The 17,699-nt window shown below is 38.0% G+C and overlaps 1 protein-coding gene across 1 annotated transcript; it reads left to right on the forward strand.

Annotated features, from left to right (window-relative positions):
* Nucleotides 1–1,240: 1,240 nt before the first annotated feature.
* Nucleotides 1,241–17,293, forward strand: LOC308682416 (calpain-5). The gene is made up of 15 exons (XM_081352126.1): nt 1,241–1,382; nt 2,492–2,544; nt 2,658–2,916; nt 6,524–6,689; nt 7,784–7,915; nt 8,316–8,527; nt 8,702–8,894; nt 9,055–9,248; nt 11,192–11,269; nt 12,306–12,765; nt 13,411–13,533; nt 14,270–14,466; nt 14,656–14,774; nt 15,831–15,967; nt 16,051–17,293. Exons 4-15 carry the CDS (start codon nt 6,525–6,527, stop codon nt 16,213–16,215), a joined length of 2,175 nt encoding a protein of 724 aa, XP_081208252.1. The 5' UTR covers nt 1,241–1,382; nt 2,492–2,544; nt 2,658–2,916; nt 6,524; the 3' UTR covers nt 16,216–17,293.
* Nucleotides 17,294–17,699: the final 406 nt, after the last annotated feature.

Here is a 17,699-nt window from a genome sequence, read left to right on the forward strand (position 1 = left end):
GAGGCATTGCCTCCTCTCACGTGATTTCCCCCATTCATTCTTAGTTACCCCCCACCAAACGCACCGCACGCTTTAGGGGGTCTGTTAAAACTCAATGGGCTCAGGGGAGGCAAGAGAGACGCGCCGTCCCGCTGTAACTTTACCTGCGACTGTCGCTGTTAGACAGTGTTAGAAAAAAGAGCGACTTGTACATTTTTTAATGTCACGTTGTGTAATATTTGCATTGTTTTATTTTTTAATTATAGATTATTAACTCATCTTATATATTTTTTATATAAAAAATGGAGGATGCACTGCCTCCCTTGCCTCCTTGAAGGAAACATATTTTTCCCTTGAACAAAGCACATAATCCAAGGATGCTCGAGAGCGGATTGTTTTGGATTATTGTTTGGATTATTTTCTCATGCAATTTTTTGCCTCCTCAAACTCTTTACTTTTAAGTCTTAAGATCTGATAAGTTCTAAATTACTAACATAAATTGCAATGGTTACAGGTAAGATTTTGAAAGAGATAGAAAAAGGATATGTGTACAGTTTGTTTAAAGAGTTGTACATGCGCGTTGAACATTTAGCAGAGCGATATAAAAAATAGCCTTCATCTTTTTAAAGAACCCTTTCTGTTGACAAAAAAATGCATAAAAATGTAACCTAAGCTGTATTATTATATAATATTATAAAAAAAAAAATAGTCTGCATTTCCCTTATCAAATTACCACAAATTAAACGTGAGAGAAATCGGGTACTCCCTCATTGTCATTATTGTAGTACATTCTGTATAGGTCAGAACATAAAGGCCGACCAATGCCTAGTGGCTTATAGATTCAACTATACATTACTACTGATAATAGAGATTTAATCCCATGACCTTTTGGCTGTCAATAAGACAGAAGCAGTGTCTATGTGATCTACTGTTCCTCCTGTCCTTGAGCGAGCTGAACAGGTTTAAAGTGTAAGTGATGTGTATTTATAACAGTGACATGTAGATTGCATTAACTCAATTGGCTGGCACTTGAGTTTTAAGCAATTCTATCATCTGTAAAAATCCATTTGGAGAAGATGAAAAAAAATCCTTGGCAGTAATTTGGCTTTTTATTGGTTTTAATATGCCTTTATTGGATTAGCTGTTGGTAGGGAATTAGTTAAAGTTTGTGTGCCTTCATAAGGGGTGTCTTGTCCCTCTTAGGGATTGAGGTGTCAGTGCCACAGGTTTATTGACAGCCGATATGGCATGATGAACCTTCTGGTGGGTCCTGTGAGGGAGGAGGGCTGAGGAGCGAAGGAAGGAGAGAGAATGATGAGAGAGATGACAAATCCAGACAGAGAACTGAGAGAAGTACTACGTGAGAAACTGGACATACTCAGAGTGAACACGAAGGCCAAATGGTGAGTGAGAGTGATTATATGCATGAACGCACGTGTTTGCAGGGGGAGCTGCATGCCTACAGTAATTAAGGGACTTGTAAAAGAGGAAAAGCCCATGTGTTAATGTGAGAGAGAGAGACACGGGAAGACAGCGATGACGGGGACAGGTGGCAGAGAGAGAGGAGTTGTGGGTCAGACAGAGGGCATGACCAAATACACAGAAAAATAAGGGGAAAGGGCAGAAAAAGAGAAATGGTTACACAAGAAAATGTACATGGTTGTAGCAAGGAGTTGCACACACTTTGAAGCTTGAACCTTTTATACATTTTGTGGTAAATATTTGATGACCCTTCTTAGCTATTGTATAGGGAAGCTTTTGTTTCATTGTAAGCTAGAAGACAGTGTGTGTGTGTGTGTGTGTGTGTGTGTGTGTGTGTGTGTGTGTGTGTGTGTGTGTGTGTGTGTGTGTGTGTGTGTAAGCCCTATGTTATGTGGACCAAATGTCCCCACAAATATAGTTTTATTAGTAAATTTTGACCTTGTGGGGACATTATTTTTGGCCCCTGTGAGGAAAATAGCTTATAAATCATACTATGATGTTTTGTGAAAATTTAGAAATGCAGAAAGTTTTCTGTGATGGTTAGGATTAGATTTAGGGTTAGGGGATGGAATAGAATGAAAAGCCAACGTGTGTGTGTGTGTGTGTGTGTGTGTGTGTGTGTGTGTGTGTGTGTGTGTGTGTGTGTGTGTGTGTGTGTGTGTGTGTGTGTGTGTGTGTGTGTGTGTGTGTGTGTGTGTGTGTGCTTGTTTTCTACATCAACCAGGGACTTCAACCTAAATGCACACTGACTCATGGGGACTTGTGTCACCTGGGTTGAGGAAAAAAAAAACATTTAAATCATAAAGAATGAGTTTTATTGAAAATGTACAAATGCAGCACGTTTTGTGTGATATAGGTTTAGGGGTAGGGTTAGTGTAAAGGGAGAGAATATACAGTTTGTACAGTATAAAAACCATTATGTCTATGGAAAGTCTCCACAAAGACAGTAAACCAGACGTGTGTGTGTGTGTGTGTGTGTACACACTCGTCTCAGTATCAGTAATTGTTATGTCACTGTGTTTTGAGCTAGACTGGCTGGACGGATGGAGTTACATCCATAAACAAACGAGCGTCCTCGTGCAGGTAAACACACACAGATATAAAGGCACTCGACATACACAACATTACATGTTATGAAGATTAATTAAATATTATATTGAAAATGCAAATTAATGCCAGAGTATTTACCTATTTAGAAGACCCGAGGACACCCATACCTGGTCTACTGGTTGTCACAGCGACGTCAAACAGAAAGCCAACACCTGCTACCCCGTTCCTGTTAGACAGGACACATGGACTCTGCAAAATGGCTGATGACCGAAGTCTTATACTTATCATCCTACACAGATACACTGCCAATAACTGCCTTAGCTGAAACTGGCTTAATTAACTGATACATCGCGACAAGGAACATATTACGCAAAGGCAAAGCAAAAAAACAAAGGTGAGGTACAGGTAAGTGCTATATCTATTTGTCAGTGGGTTTGAATTTAGGCTTCAATAGATATTTTGTATTGTTCATACAGTAGTTTGATATACTGGGATCATAAATGAAAATGGGTTGATTTAAAAATGAATCTCATATACAGTATCAGATGTAAATTAAATTTCTGATTATTCTGTGAATTGTACAGTGTCATTGTCAGCCATCAGTGCCATGTGTTAAATTGTTATTTTATTATTATTTCAATATTGTATATATATGGAAATTTAATTTTACATGGTAATGGGACTACAGGTTTGCAGATTTAATAATAAATAAGTTGCTTGAACATGGTTCAGTCCTGTTGTAGAAGTTCAAGAGCTACACAGATGAAAAACAATTGCCCTAACAAGGATGCGATTGCCTTACAATTGGCCTCCATATGTGAATCATTAAAATAACTACCACATTTCCTGACAACCCCACTGTCAAGGATAATTATTCTTGTAAATCGGAGGTGAAAATGTGTCCAAGGAATTTTGTGGTCAAGTTACTTTTTAGTCATAATTCAAAGACATATGTGTACTACGAGTAAAACTTTGCCCACTCCTCAAAAAGAAAGAAAAAACACATCAGGCATTTTGTTTAATAGAAGCAGGAGTGAGTGCAAATTTTACCGGGAGAATGATCCTAAATGCAGACTCAAATTTACATGGAGATTGCCTGAGAACAACAAGGTGAATGTTTTTCTGCAATTGGCCAGTCAAAACCCTGATCTCAGTCCAGCTGATGATCTGTGACAGATTTTGAAAATTGCAGCATCTGACTAACCAGAACAGCCTGTGGTGCAAATCTGCTTAGACAAATAGGCCTAAATCAAACCTGAACAGTGTGTGCTGCAAGTTTATCCACCACAAGATATTAATATGCATAGTCTGAATACAGGTAAAGAATTAGGCTCGCATATTTTTTTTATTTGTTGTTTTAAAAAATAAATTATTTAAGTGTTGCACTAATAATTGTTTACATTTTTCTAATAAAAGGGTCTATTTGTATAATTCAGAAACGCTTGTTATTAGCGACACCGGTGGCCGTTAAGTGAACTGCAGCCAGCAAGTTACTCCTCATAGCTCGCACGTAACAAGAGACTGATTCAAGGCCTAAATAATACAATCACAAAGTTCTTCTTCGTTCTTCGCTTAGAAGTAAAAAAGAAGCTGGAAATACCTCTGCTGTGATATACTGTTAACAAACATCCAGAAGCTACTGAGAGCGACGTTTAGATTAATACATGTTGTTAATGTGCTGTGAACTTTCCTCTCAATAACAAAATGAACACACAAATGGCAGCGCTGAGAAAACAGCAGTTAAGAAAATCATCTGATAATGTGGATATGTTTGCACCAGCTCTGCAATTCACCAACATCGTGTCTACAGATGAGGTAATAAAAATTACAAGATAGTTTATAAAGTATATATAGATCTGGCTATGTGAGTCAGTTTGAATTACTCTATTTTCTTTGCATGACACATTGATATTACAGTACAGAATGGCTCTTTCTGCATTATCCTGCACACTGTAATCATTCGCTTCACGTTGAACGGAAGAAATGCACTCGCGTAAACGTCACATCCATTTGATTTTCCCGGCAAAAACGTCCCGAGTCCTTTACATAAAAATCAGTATACAGGCTTTCATAGACGACCTAGAAAGTCGATGAAGGTCTCATTTTTAAATTTTTTTAAGCTGTTCACACACTGGCAATAAAAAAGTGATTAATACATAATTTCTTTGCATAGCCCATGGCCCCTTTAAATTACCAAAGAGAACAAAATGTGTTTAAAACTCGTTCTAAATACGTTCGAAAGGTTCTACAGCGTGTTGTTGCATGCTGTGTTTTTTGTTTGTTAAAGATACTCAGATTCAGTTAGCGTGTTTCCCTCAAGTCAAGAGTGCAGTGCTAGTGTTGGCCTGTCCGGTATGTGCAAACAACTTGGATCCAGACTTCACACACACATAGCACAAACACGCAAACACTCAGCAGCACACTTAGCTAGCCCCTGGCCTCCCTTTGACCCTTGCCAGACCCCCAATAGATAAAATGTCCCCCTAAATCAGATCCTTTTGCGCGTACACATACTGTCTCTCTTGCACACTTGACTGGAAGCTTGACTTTAATATGAGATATCCAATAACTCTTAAACCCTGATCCCAAACTTCTCATCAAACCTCTCTAAACACAACTCTACCTACATATTTTATTTAGCTGTTTTAGGTACAAAGGGACTCCTGACACATTAACCTCTCCAGGGCATGTCTAACCCTTCTCCATTTCCAAGGGAAACTACACCGTCTGCAAATACACCGTTACCCAATCACCCCCGAAACTGAAGCTAAACTCCAGGTTACAGAACAAGACTTAACATTGTGGTTTAGAGATTCTGATCCGTTACTGCTGTATGTGGACAAAAGCATCGCTATATATAGCCTACACAGAATATATATGTATATATATATATATATATATAAACATACATACAGTATATATATCACTAGTCCATACTTTACAATATATATATATATATTAGTGCTGGGCAATGATTATTCGCATCCAAACTAAAAGTTTGTTTACATAATATGTGTGTGTGTGTGTGTGTGTGTGTGTGTGTGTGTGTGTGTGTGTGTGTGTGTGTGTGTGTGTGTGTGTGTGTGTGTGTGTGTGTGTGTGTGTGTGTGTGTGTGTGTGTGTGTGTTTGTGTGTGTGTACTGGTCATAATTATTTAGTATATATAAATACACACACATGCGTGTATATATTAAAGAAAACTTTATTATTTATATATAAAATATTTATATATAATATAAATTATGTATAAATATATATACAGTGATATATGATTGATATATATATGTGACCCTGGATGACAAAACCAGTCTTATATTGCACGGGTATATTTGTGGCAATAGCCGACAAAACATTGTATGGGTCAAAATTATAGATTTTTCTTTTATGCCAAAAATCATTAGGATATTAAGTAAAGATCATGTTCCATGAAGATATTTAGTAAATTTCCCACCTTAAATATATAAAACATTTATTTTTGTGAATGGATGCAGCACTATCGCCAATAGAAATGGACAACTTTAAAGGCGATTTTCTCAATATTTCAATTTTTCTGTACCCTCAGATTCCAGATTTTCAAATAGTTGTATCTCGGCCAAATATTGTCCTATCCTAACAAACCATTCATCAATGGAAAGATTATGTATTAAGCTTTCAGATGATGTATAAATCTCAATTTAAAGAAATTACACATAAGACTGGTTTTGTGGTCCAGGGTCACATATATATATATACATGCAAATATTTCTTAAATATGAACATGCCTATGTGTGTATGTGCGTATATATACAAAATTAAACACAGTACACACACATATATTATGCAAACACAAATTTTGGATGTGTCATTTTACACACAGTATTTTATTGAATTGTATTTATATTTAATGGATCCATTTTCCCCCATCTTATATTCCCTCAACTCTGTTCATATTTCTCGTCCGAGTCTGAATTCTTTACATTTTCCTTTCTCATATCTTTCCTCCTTCCCTTCTTTCCACTTCTCCCCTGTGCAGTATGCCAGAGAAAGTGTGCACGTTTCAAGGTCAGTGTTATCATAAGCTGAAGAGATCATGTCTGAGGCGAGGAGCTCTGTTCCAAGATCCGTTCTTTCCTCCTTCAGCCGAGTCACTGTTTTACAAAAGAACGCCTCCTCCAGGACTGACGTGGAAGAGACCCAGGGTAAGAGAAGCTGACCGTGGACTGCTTCTTTTTTTGTATGTATGTCTGTGCACATGTGCTAATAGTTAATTTTGTTAACTTTTGGAAGTATATTACCATGTAGATGGCCTCAAAGATTTTGTTGGAGCTAAAAGATTCACACCATTATATATATATAAAAAAAATAAATAAATTTAAACAAAGTTTGATGCCCAAGTCTGATGTTAGTGTACATACGGTCTGGTGGCAGGTCAGTAGTTTCTGACGCTCTAGTATCAGTGAGTGGATCTGTCCTGGTGACTCTTGTGATTCTAAATGTGGCTGCGCAGTCAGCAGCGTTAGAGATATGTTTAATTAAAGGCCTTTCTGCCTGCTGCAAGGCGTCGGTAACCTGACTCTTTGGAGAGTGTGTGTGTGTCACCTCGCGTGTACGGCTTCAAATGAGGGAGATTACCAACATTTTGTTTTACATTTACACATGCTATACTGATTTAAAAAAGTACTTTAAAGTAGTTAGTACTTTGCCATTGTTTAATACTGTTATCTGCTATTTGACTACTAATGCACACAACCTTCTTTTAGCCATTAAAATTGAATTAAATATTATTTAATTAAAATAACAATTTATATGTCATTAAACCATTGTTGTTGTATTTTTTTGGTGAATTAATATTCTCCTTATGTTATTATGTTTTTTCTATTCATTATCTAGTTTTGAAAACAAAACAAAACAAAAAACAGTATATTATTCTGAAACATGTCTTTAAAGGGATAGTTAGCCCAAAAATGAAAATGATGTCATTAATGACTCGCCCTCATGTCGTTACAAACCCGTAAGACTTTCGCTCATCTTCGGAACACAAATGAAGATCTTTTTGATGAAATCTGAGAGTTTTCTGTCCCTCCATTGACAGCTACACAACTACCACTTTGACCGTAAAACTAATCCATATGAATTGAGCGGTTTAGTCCATATTTTCTGAAGAGACTCAATCGCTTTATATGATGAGTAATTAATGGCAGAATACATTTTTTTGGGTGAACTATCCTTTTAATAATATGGGTCTAACCATAAACGCATACAAATAGATTGAGGGTCTTTTCTCCACACGCAGGAACTGTGCAAAGACCCCCGACTATTTGTGGATGGGATCAGCACAAGAGATCTGCACCAGGGCAGTCTGGGTAACTGCTGGATGGTGGCAGCCACATCATGTTTGGCAGCAGAATCCTCACTCTGGAAGAAGGTCAGATAATATATATATACACACACACACACACACACACAAAAGTTTGGGGGCTGATTTTTTTAAAAAGAAATCACTTTTATTTAGCAAGGATGCATTAAATCGATATTAGAGGAAAAGACCTTTATAATATTGCAAAATTCAAATAAATGCTGTTTTGAACTTTCTATCTTGAAAAATATTTTATCACGATTTCCACAAAAATATTAAGTAAAACAACTGTTTTCAACAAATCAGCATATTAGAATGATTTCTGAAGGATCATGTGACACCGAAGACTGAAAATTTTAAAATACATTAAACATAAAACATTTTAAAATACATTAAAATGGAAATATACACTATATATTGCTCATTTTTCAAAATTTCACTCCTTACTTTTGTATTGTCCCATATTCAGGTGATCCCAGACCACGCTGAACAGGAGTGGCACCCAAAGCGCCCGGATCTGTATGCTGGAATTTTTCACTTTCGTTTCTGGCGACTGGGCCAGTGGACAGATGTCGTGGTGGATGACCGTTTACCGGTCAGCGAGGAGGGAACGCTGCTCTTCTGTCGCTCTGCAACGCCACGGGAATTCTGGAGTGCTTTGCTGGAGAAAGCCTATGCCAAGTGAGACACTTGTGAAATAAGGCAGAATCTAAACATATATGCACTTTCAATAAATTATGTGCTGGACTAGGACTGAAATTATGTCTACATACATAGTAGACTAAGATCCTTTATTTCAAAATTCTATTATTCTCTCTCTCTCTCTCTCTCTCTCTCTCTCTCTGTCTTTGCCAGGCTCAATGGGTGTTATGAGGCTCTAGAGGGAGGTAATACAGCCGAAGCTCTGGTTGATTTTACTGGTGGCGTCTCTGAACCACTGAGTCTGAACCAGGAAGAGCTGATCATTCACGCTGACCAGAGAAAAATGCTGTTCCAGACACTAGCCCACGCACACAGCCACAAAGCACTCATCACTTGTTCCATTCGGGTCAGAAATCATAAGGAAAAAAACATTCTAAACACCCTCAAATCAAGCAAATACCACATGATAATTGGTCTGTGTGGCCTGATAACAATAATGACTCTTTCAGCCATACTGCCCTTATTACCTCTTTCATGTGTACACACTCTGTGTCTCTTTGTTGAAGCCAGCAGAAGGGGAGCAGGTGGAATCAGTTCTGGGCTGTGGACTGATAAAGGGTCATGCATACGGCGTGACTGCAGTCAGGAAACTGCGCATGTCGGAGACTCTGCACGTCACGTGTAACGCAGCTCGTCTGTACATGGTTCGGATGAGGAACCCCTGGGGCACGGCAGACTGGACAGGAGCTTGGAGCCTGGGGTGAGTTCATGTTTGCCTATCTCTCTCAGAAACCCATAATCAATGATTACGCCACTGGTTAGCGGACCCCACAAATGAGTTCTTGACTTTTCACATGGTGCGTTCTAGTGAGAAGAGGGTTCAAGAGCTTATTCAAGAGTCTAATAAACATTGGCTAGCAATATTCAAGTGAGGTAGGCTCTGTGTAGCGAGACTTCAGTTTTGGGTTTGTGTATTCAAGCTAAGAAGCTTTACCTCCAGGGAAGCAATTGGTTAACGTGGGGTGTTAATATAACAGTACAGAGCGTTGAAATGCAGAGGTTGTGAGTTTGAGCATGGTTTTAGGATTCAAGTGGGAAAACAAATAAAGGTCCAATGTTGGTCTTTCATTTTAGACTATACTAGAGCTCTACTGGAAAGTCTTTATTCAAGGGTTAACATTAAAGTCAGGTCTAACATTGGCTGGCCGTCTAAACACAAGGTTGGCAATCTGTATCGTGGGTGCTAATCTTTCAAGAGTTTGAGACATGGAAGTTGGGATTGGTGTATTCAAGTTCCATATAGGCCATATCTGTAATCGACATTTTGGGTTGGCAATGGCATTCCCTATAGTGTTTTGTAATACACCTTTGCAACACTAGGTCAAGTGGTTAGTTCGAGCCTCACCCGGAGCATGGTTTTAGGATGCAAGAAACATGTTTGTAAAACTAAGGTCAAAGACTAACCTGTGAAAGTCATAAATATCAGCATTCAGGCAGAATATGCTAATCAATGACTAGAAAGTAACTACACATAAGCTACATAAATTCACCAACTAACCATTCAGAAATGTTGTCTACATGTCACTTCTTCTTGAGTGTCTCCATCATTGTCTGACTCCGGTTTGAACATAAAAGGCTAACATTTTTTGAAATTTTCAGTGCATGTCTGTGTGAGATAAAAGGACACAAGCTGTTGAAGCTCCGCCCTCTGTGCCGGGAGCAGCAGCTCATTTGCATTTAAAGGAACAGTCTCAAAAACTGTGTGTTTTTGCTCACCCTCAAAAAGTGACAACTTTAACATGCTGTATAAAAATATCTGTGGGGTATTTTGAGCTAAAACTTGACATACACACTCTGGGGACATCAAGGACTTATTTTACATCTTGTGAAAAGGGCATTATACCACCCCTTTGCTAAGTAGCCCACAAACTGAAAGTTTCAGTTTGGCTTTTTCCTATGGTATTCATGAAGCAATAGCTCCAGGGGCACAATCAGTCAGCGTGTGGTAATTAAAAGGCAGTAAAAAGCAAATCAGTGCCGTGGTTGTGTGTTCAAGCCTCACCTGGAGCATGTTTCTATGGTTCAAAAAGCATTCAAGTTCAAAAACAGATTAAGGGCTAACATAACTGGCCTTTCATGAAAGACTATACTAGAATACAGACATTTCAATATGACAAGAGTTCAAGGGCTAATGTGAAAAACCCTTCTAACTTTTGTTGGCCATCTTCAGTCGAGGCAGACACTCTGTAGCGCATGTGCTAATGTTCCAACTAGAGACACTTGGAGGTTTGGCTTCATATTTATATTCAAGCTAAGCAAAGTAATATAACCCAGGCCCAGGCTTTTTCCCATGATATTTTGTGACATAATTCTTTGAAAACCGCTCCAGTGGTGCAATCGATCAGCACATGATACTTGTAAGGCAGTACGAAGCAGAACAATGCCGAGGTTGTGAGTTTAAGCCTCACCAGCAATGTAGTTTTTAGGATGCAAGAGACATTCTAGAAAGAAAAGAGTTTAGGATCTAATGCAAAAGACCAGTCTAACATTGACTGACTATCTTCAATTGAAACGGAAAATCTTTAGCGTATGTTGCCGAATGAGACTTTTCGATATTTTACAACAGGGACAAACTATGATGAAAGTATTTGAGATTTAATGCTTGTGATATCTTCAGTGTGTTCACACTGTTTCCCTCCGCAGGTCTCCACAGTGGCAGCAGCTTAGCCGCAGAGAAAGGGAGAAGATGGGCCTCATTGTCCGAGATGTTGGAGAGTTTTGGTATTGTAAATTAAGCTACAATTAGGGATGTACCGATATGAACATTTTGGCCGATACCGATAACCGATAATTCTTAATATGTAACCCTAGACCACAAAACCAGTCACATGGGTCATTTTTTTAAAATTGAGATGTATACATAATAAATAAGCTTTCCATTGATTGATGTATGGTTTGTTAGGATATGACAATATTTTGCCGAGATACAACTATTTGAAAATCTGGAATCTGAGGGTGCAAAAAAATCGAAACATTGAGAAAATCACCTTTAAAGTTGTGCATTTATGTTCGCGATTGTGCTGCATTCACTCACAAAAATAAATGTTTTATATATTTACAGTTGGAAATTTACAGAATATCTTCATAGAACATGATCTTTACTTAATATCCTAATGATTTTTGGCATAAAAGAAAAATCGATTTTTGACCAATATAATGTTTTGTTGGCTATTGCCACAAATATACCCGTGCGACTTGTGACTGGTTTTGTAATACCAGTGTCACATATTTGAAAGATGATAACAGATATATTGGCTGATAAATCTAAATCAAAATTTTAAGAGCCTGATTACAAAAACAAAAGTCTCACCATTAAAAGCCACATCCCAATCACACAATTATAATGTTCTCATTATAACTTTATGTAGCCTATATGACAGACATCGCTGCGCATGTAGCACTGTATTGAAATGTATTTATGTATGTATGTACTGTATTTTCCTTTTTGAAGTGATTCCAATCATATTGCAAGCAATTCAAAGACATCATGGAGAACAGTGCGCATCTGAAGTGTCTCAGGAAATAATCCATTTTTTATCAGCTTTAATATATCTGCCAAATTTTATTATAGGGCCGATGACGATAACAATAAAAATATATCACCCAATACCGATATATATCAGTGTATATATATCGGCATCCCTAGCTACAATATTTTAATATGTATGTGTATTGAAAAAAAAAAAAAAGTAGAGATAAATTACACACATTATTCTGTTGTTTTGACTCAATATTGTGCATTTCTCATTTTCTTTAGGATGGAGTTTGAGGACTTTTGCCGTTACTTCACAGACATGGTGGTGTGTAGGTTGGCAGAAAAATCCTTCCTCTGGCCACAGACCCACTGGAGGGAGGTGTGCTGCCACGGGGCCTGGACCTACGCATCTGGGATCCCACTTCCTTCCTCGTCTTCTTGTCGTCTGAACATCAAGAACCAGAAGCCTTCAGCTGGGCTCCAGTGGTCCAATCAAAGGCCAGCTCAGAGACGAGATAAAAAAGAGCAAAGACTGAGTGAAAGAAAGAAGGAGGGACCAATCCAAGGAGAAAAACAGAAAAAGAAAGAGCGTGCAGAAGTAAAACCAAAGCAAATGAAGGGAGGACGAGAGCGTGTGAATAAACAAGGAGGGGTGGAGATGAGATGGGAGAGGCAACTTGACAGGAGAAGTCGATGTGGAGGATGTATCAATCACAGAGACACGTTTCTACACAACCCCCAGGTGAAATAACTCTGGGAATTTCTGAACCAAAATTAAAAGTATATGTATATATAGTATATGGTTAGGTTTATATTTAGGGTTAATGGAAAAGTCCCTTTGAGAAAATTCATCCTGCTAATTTTGCTATAAGTGTCAATTATTGCAGAGCTGAAACAGACTTTAATTAATCATTCCTGTGGTATCTAAAGCCCTATTCGGACGGGACTTATTTTCATGGAGGATGTTAGAGAAATTTGCTGTTTTTCGGCAAACTCAAAGGTCCTCTGAGAAATCTCACCCTGTCGAATGTGAATGTCTGTGATTGCAGATCTTGTATTATCCTAACGCTTCTCTTGTGTTTTTTGACATACCTGAGCTACCGGTCTCACATGCTTTCATTTTATTTCAGTATGAGAAATCTCTAATGAAATTACAGACATCAGGTGACGAATTGCAACTCGGACATCGTTTAGAAAACTAGTCCCGTCCGAATAGGGTTTAAGAGAAGCTGGAAAATGACCTCACTACAAATGAGTATTTAACAAGTCTACATCTATCTCTCTCACCTTTCCCTGTGTCCTTTTCCATCTAGCACTCTTACTCAGATATTCCCTAATTTCACATTCACATGCTTTTTATTCATCTGTCTCTCCATCCCTCTCTTAGTTCATTTTTGAGCTGGTTGGAGACGGGGCAGAGGTGTTGATAAGTCTGCAACAGGAGGACAGGAGGATGAAAAGGAGGGAAGGAAGGGGGGAGAACCTACCAATCGGCTTTGAGGTTCTAAGGGTAAGTGACTGAGTAGTCAGAGATGTCTGAAGTCTGTTTCACTTATGTGGATTTTGGGGTTTGTTTAATTTTGTACAAAAAAAATCAAAAATCAGACACACAAGCAATAGTGGTGTTGTTCTGAATATTAGCTGATATTCATGCAGCTGTGTATATGATATTTTTATTTGTAAGAGTTGACATATCTGTTCCTGAATGAATCAGTGTTTTGGAACAAAACGGTTGAGTGAATGATTCACTCATAAAGACAGTCACTGGTCGCCACATACTCTGGCGTACCAATGTAACCTGCACCGACTGACAACCTGTAACGTGGAAACAGGGCAATACAAATTGAGGAATGTAACTAACTGTTATATAATTTTAACTAAATCACAGTAAATCTTTAGACTTTAGTATAAATGTACATTTATTTGGTCTTCCTCTTTCCGTCCCCCCAGCTAACTAAAATATATTTAAGAATGTTTTGCTTATGTTCCCATGAAGTTATGTCAATGTTATTTTTGAATGTTTTTAAATGTTTTTTTCTTGGTTATGCGAACACTAAGGAAACATTCTATTTTACTGGAATGTTACATTTGAATGTTCCCTGAACATTCTTAAAAACCAGATCAGATCATCACGAACGTTCTATTAACTTCACTGGATGAACTTTGAGAGAAGTTTGCCAGAACGTTAGCTTCAGTTCTGAGAATGTTCCCTGTCCTAGCTGGGCCTCTGTTTTTCTTTCCGTCAGGTGGAGGTGAATCGTGTGTGTCGTGTTCAGTGTTTATGTGAGCAGGCTGCTAGCTCTGTGTATATGGACTCCCGTAGCGTCACTTTGCGTGTGACTCTTGGTCCTGGACGCTACGTCATCCTCCCCACTACTTTCCAGCCTGGAGCCACTGGTCGGTTCCTTCTGCGTTTTTTCTCACACTCACACGTGCGTCTCAGGTACAGGAAATTGGGCCACTCTGTGAATCTGCCGTTTTGCATTAAAATAATAAGCTGCTGATAAGTAAAAAATACATAGTAGTTGCCTTGTAGTTTTAAGCCGGGCCGTCACTAAAGGTGGTGACGATTCTCAGGCCTCCCATCACTCACAGTCTCTACCTATTCTTTTATTTTGTCTGCTGTCTTCAGGGAGTTGAAGGAAGAGCGACCTGCTCCTTCAGTTTGGCAGTGTTGTATTCCTGAGCCCAGCGCTGTAACTACAGTCCATCTGCTCAAAGCATCTGTCCTTAGCCGTCCCAAACAAACAGGTTCAACAACTCTACAACTCATAAACAATTGACCAATAGAACAACAAACAGGACTATGATTTTAGTGAGCATTTTATGTTTGCGTCCATTCATTTATTAAAAAACAGTTCTAGTTCGGTTCTCTTGGTGCGGACCAAAAAAGAAAATGATACATTTATTTCTGGTTCACTTAGCGTTCACACTGTCATTTTTAACACCGAACCTTAAGATAAGATAAGATAAGATAAGATAAGATAAGATAAGATAAGATAAGATAAAAAGGCTTAAGATAAAAAGGCTTTTATGACGTGTATTTTGCAACAGAAACTTGTCAAACATCCAAAACAATGCTGTGTGCTTGGCTAAATGCGCTCGTATGTGCTTAGCCTGTATATGATGGTATTTTGACCAGCTGAGAAATGTGTAAAGGAGTCCAAACAGCGAATCCCTCTGTCACACACACAAACAAAGATCAGCTGTGAGGAGACTCATCTTTTCAGCGTTCTCAGTCTGCTTGTTTGGTGGCACCAGGGTTCGGATGTCAGCGTTCACACTTATTCAAATGAACTGCACTAACAGAGCAATCACACTAGGGTTAGATTTAATCCAACCAAATTTGTCAAGTGTGAACACACCCTTAGTTATAACTAATAAAATTAAAAGAGAGCAAATTGGTCTTGAAAACATCTTTGAAAATTAAAGAAATAGTCAAGTAGTAGAAGAGTATGTAAAACATTCTAACAAATAGAAAATTCTGTCATTATTTACTCACATTCATGCTGATTCATGTTGTTTATAATGAAATAATCCCATTTAAGAAAACTGTTTTAATTCATTAATATTTGGGTAATGGGCTCTTTCTGCTTTCACAAAGTTGTTAGCAAGCATATTTTATTTCTAGCATGGAAGAAGCACTGTTTCAAATGTAATTATACTCTATACCTATACACTCTTAGAAGAAAAGGTTCTATATAAAACCTATATAGAATCTATATAGGGTTCTTTAAAGCTCAGTCAAGAACCCTTGGGTTCTATATAGAACCCCACTGAACCCGTTTAAGAGTGTATATATTTCAGCTCCTGATGTGTATGCTGTAATCCGGTGTGAGGAAGACTCTGTCAGGACTAGAATTTTCCAAAAAGATGGAAGCCCTGAATTCAACACCAAAGCCATATTTTACAGCAGGAACCCAAAGTCAAAAATCTCCATTGAGGTCAGATGCTATACTACATTATATATTGATAAAGTTTGTATGACTGAGGCAAAGGGTAATTGTGTGTGTTGGATTCTGCATAGCTGTGGAGAAGAGGCTTGCTGTTGGACTCATTCCTGGGTGGAGCACGACTTCAGACAGGAGGAAATGAACAAGGACAAAACAGAGTGATTGACTTGCAGGGTGGCCAATCACGGGGCTGTGTTTTTGTAGAGATCTCCTCCAGCCAGTGCCTGACAGACCTGTGACTGGCAGGTGTGCTCAAGGTAATGACTGATGATATACCGTCAATGAACTGAACAAGACAAACAACTACATTTCATAATGAAACTTCAGCACAGAATCCATGGACACCATGAACGTCTTACAGGGACAATCCCCCTCGAGCATCCGTGGATTATGTGCTTTGCTCAAGGATTTGAATTGACTGCACTGACACTATTGGATGAAAACTGAACCGAGCTGTTGAAATGAAATAATTGAATAATTGATGATCAATACAACGGAACTAAATCAACATTTTCTGTCAGAGCAAAAAAGTTTACAGATATTTCCTTTAACACCTAAAACACAACATACATAATTCAAAATAGGGGTAAAACACCTGTGGAAAATCAATACGGATGATTCCTTTATATTAACACAGTACATTGTGCCCCTTTTCTTAGAGTGCACTAAATATAATTACACTAATCTACTATTCAGTTTGACTGGGTGGTAATGAGCTCTTTAAGTGCTCTACTAACATCTTAAAATGGCCCTTAACATCTCATTTAAATTCTGCAAAACATCTCAATTTAAATCTGTCAATTCAGTTCAGGTACTTAATTCAGTACATGATACACATTGTTTCAGCAGAAAATGCTTGTTTAATATTTAAATGAATCTGTGAACTTGCCAAAGCTTGTAGTTTTTGTACTGATTTCAGTCAGTTTTGTTAGTATGTGGCGCGCCAGTCTGAATAAACAAGATGATGGCGTTAATGAGAAGACTAATGAAAAAGTAAGTAAACAGCTCAGCCACTAAGATATCCAAAATCAAACCTGAAACAGCCTGAAAACATGATGACTGTTTTTTTTTAGTGAGCAATCAGCTTGAGGAAATTAAAGGTAAATCTTCGTGTCTGTGATTAGTGTTTACCGAGCTTCATGACGAAAGTGAGTTGACTATTAAAAAGAACAGCTAAACATCAATACACAACTAAAATATATTGTTTAAATTGTTTCTGCCTTTAGTTAATATTTTGGAATAAATATACCAATGCTTAAAACACTTACTTGATGGTGTGATGAGATTTATACTTGGTTTTAATAAATAGAACAATACAAAAATACTAAAAACGAGAATTGTTTGGTTTATTTTTTGATACAATGTAATGTTTATTTAACCAGAAAAATGTGACAACATTAAGTTTAACTAGGACATGAATTTACATTTGATTTGTTAAAAACACAGAACACCACCACATCGAAAGTCCTCATAAAACATGGAAACTCAACGTCTGTGTGTGTTTGCCAAGACCGCACAGAGCCCTGGGCCTAAAATGAAACGTTAAGAAGACCCAGGTCCTACACCAGTCTCAGGAAAAGAGTCTTCGTAGTCCGAGACCTAACAGCTGTAGGAAACTTTTTCTTCTTCAAAGCAGGAGACGTTGGGATCGCTCTGAAACAGAAGTTATTCTTTATTGACAACTTCGCTGTGCGTTGCTGCAGTTCTTCCAACAATCTGACTA

This window comes from Scardinius erythrophthalmus, assembly GCF_964197995.2.
Source record: "Scardinius erythrophthalmus genome assembly, chromosome: 2".
NCBI lineage: Eukaryota > Metazoa > Chordata > Actinopteri > Cypriniformes > Leuciscidae > Scardinius > Scardinius erythrophthalmus.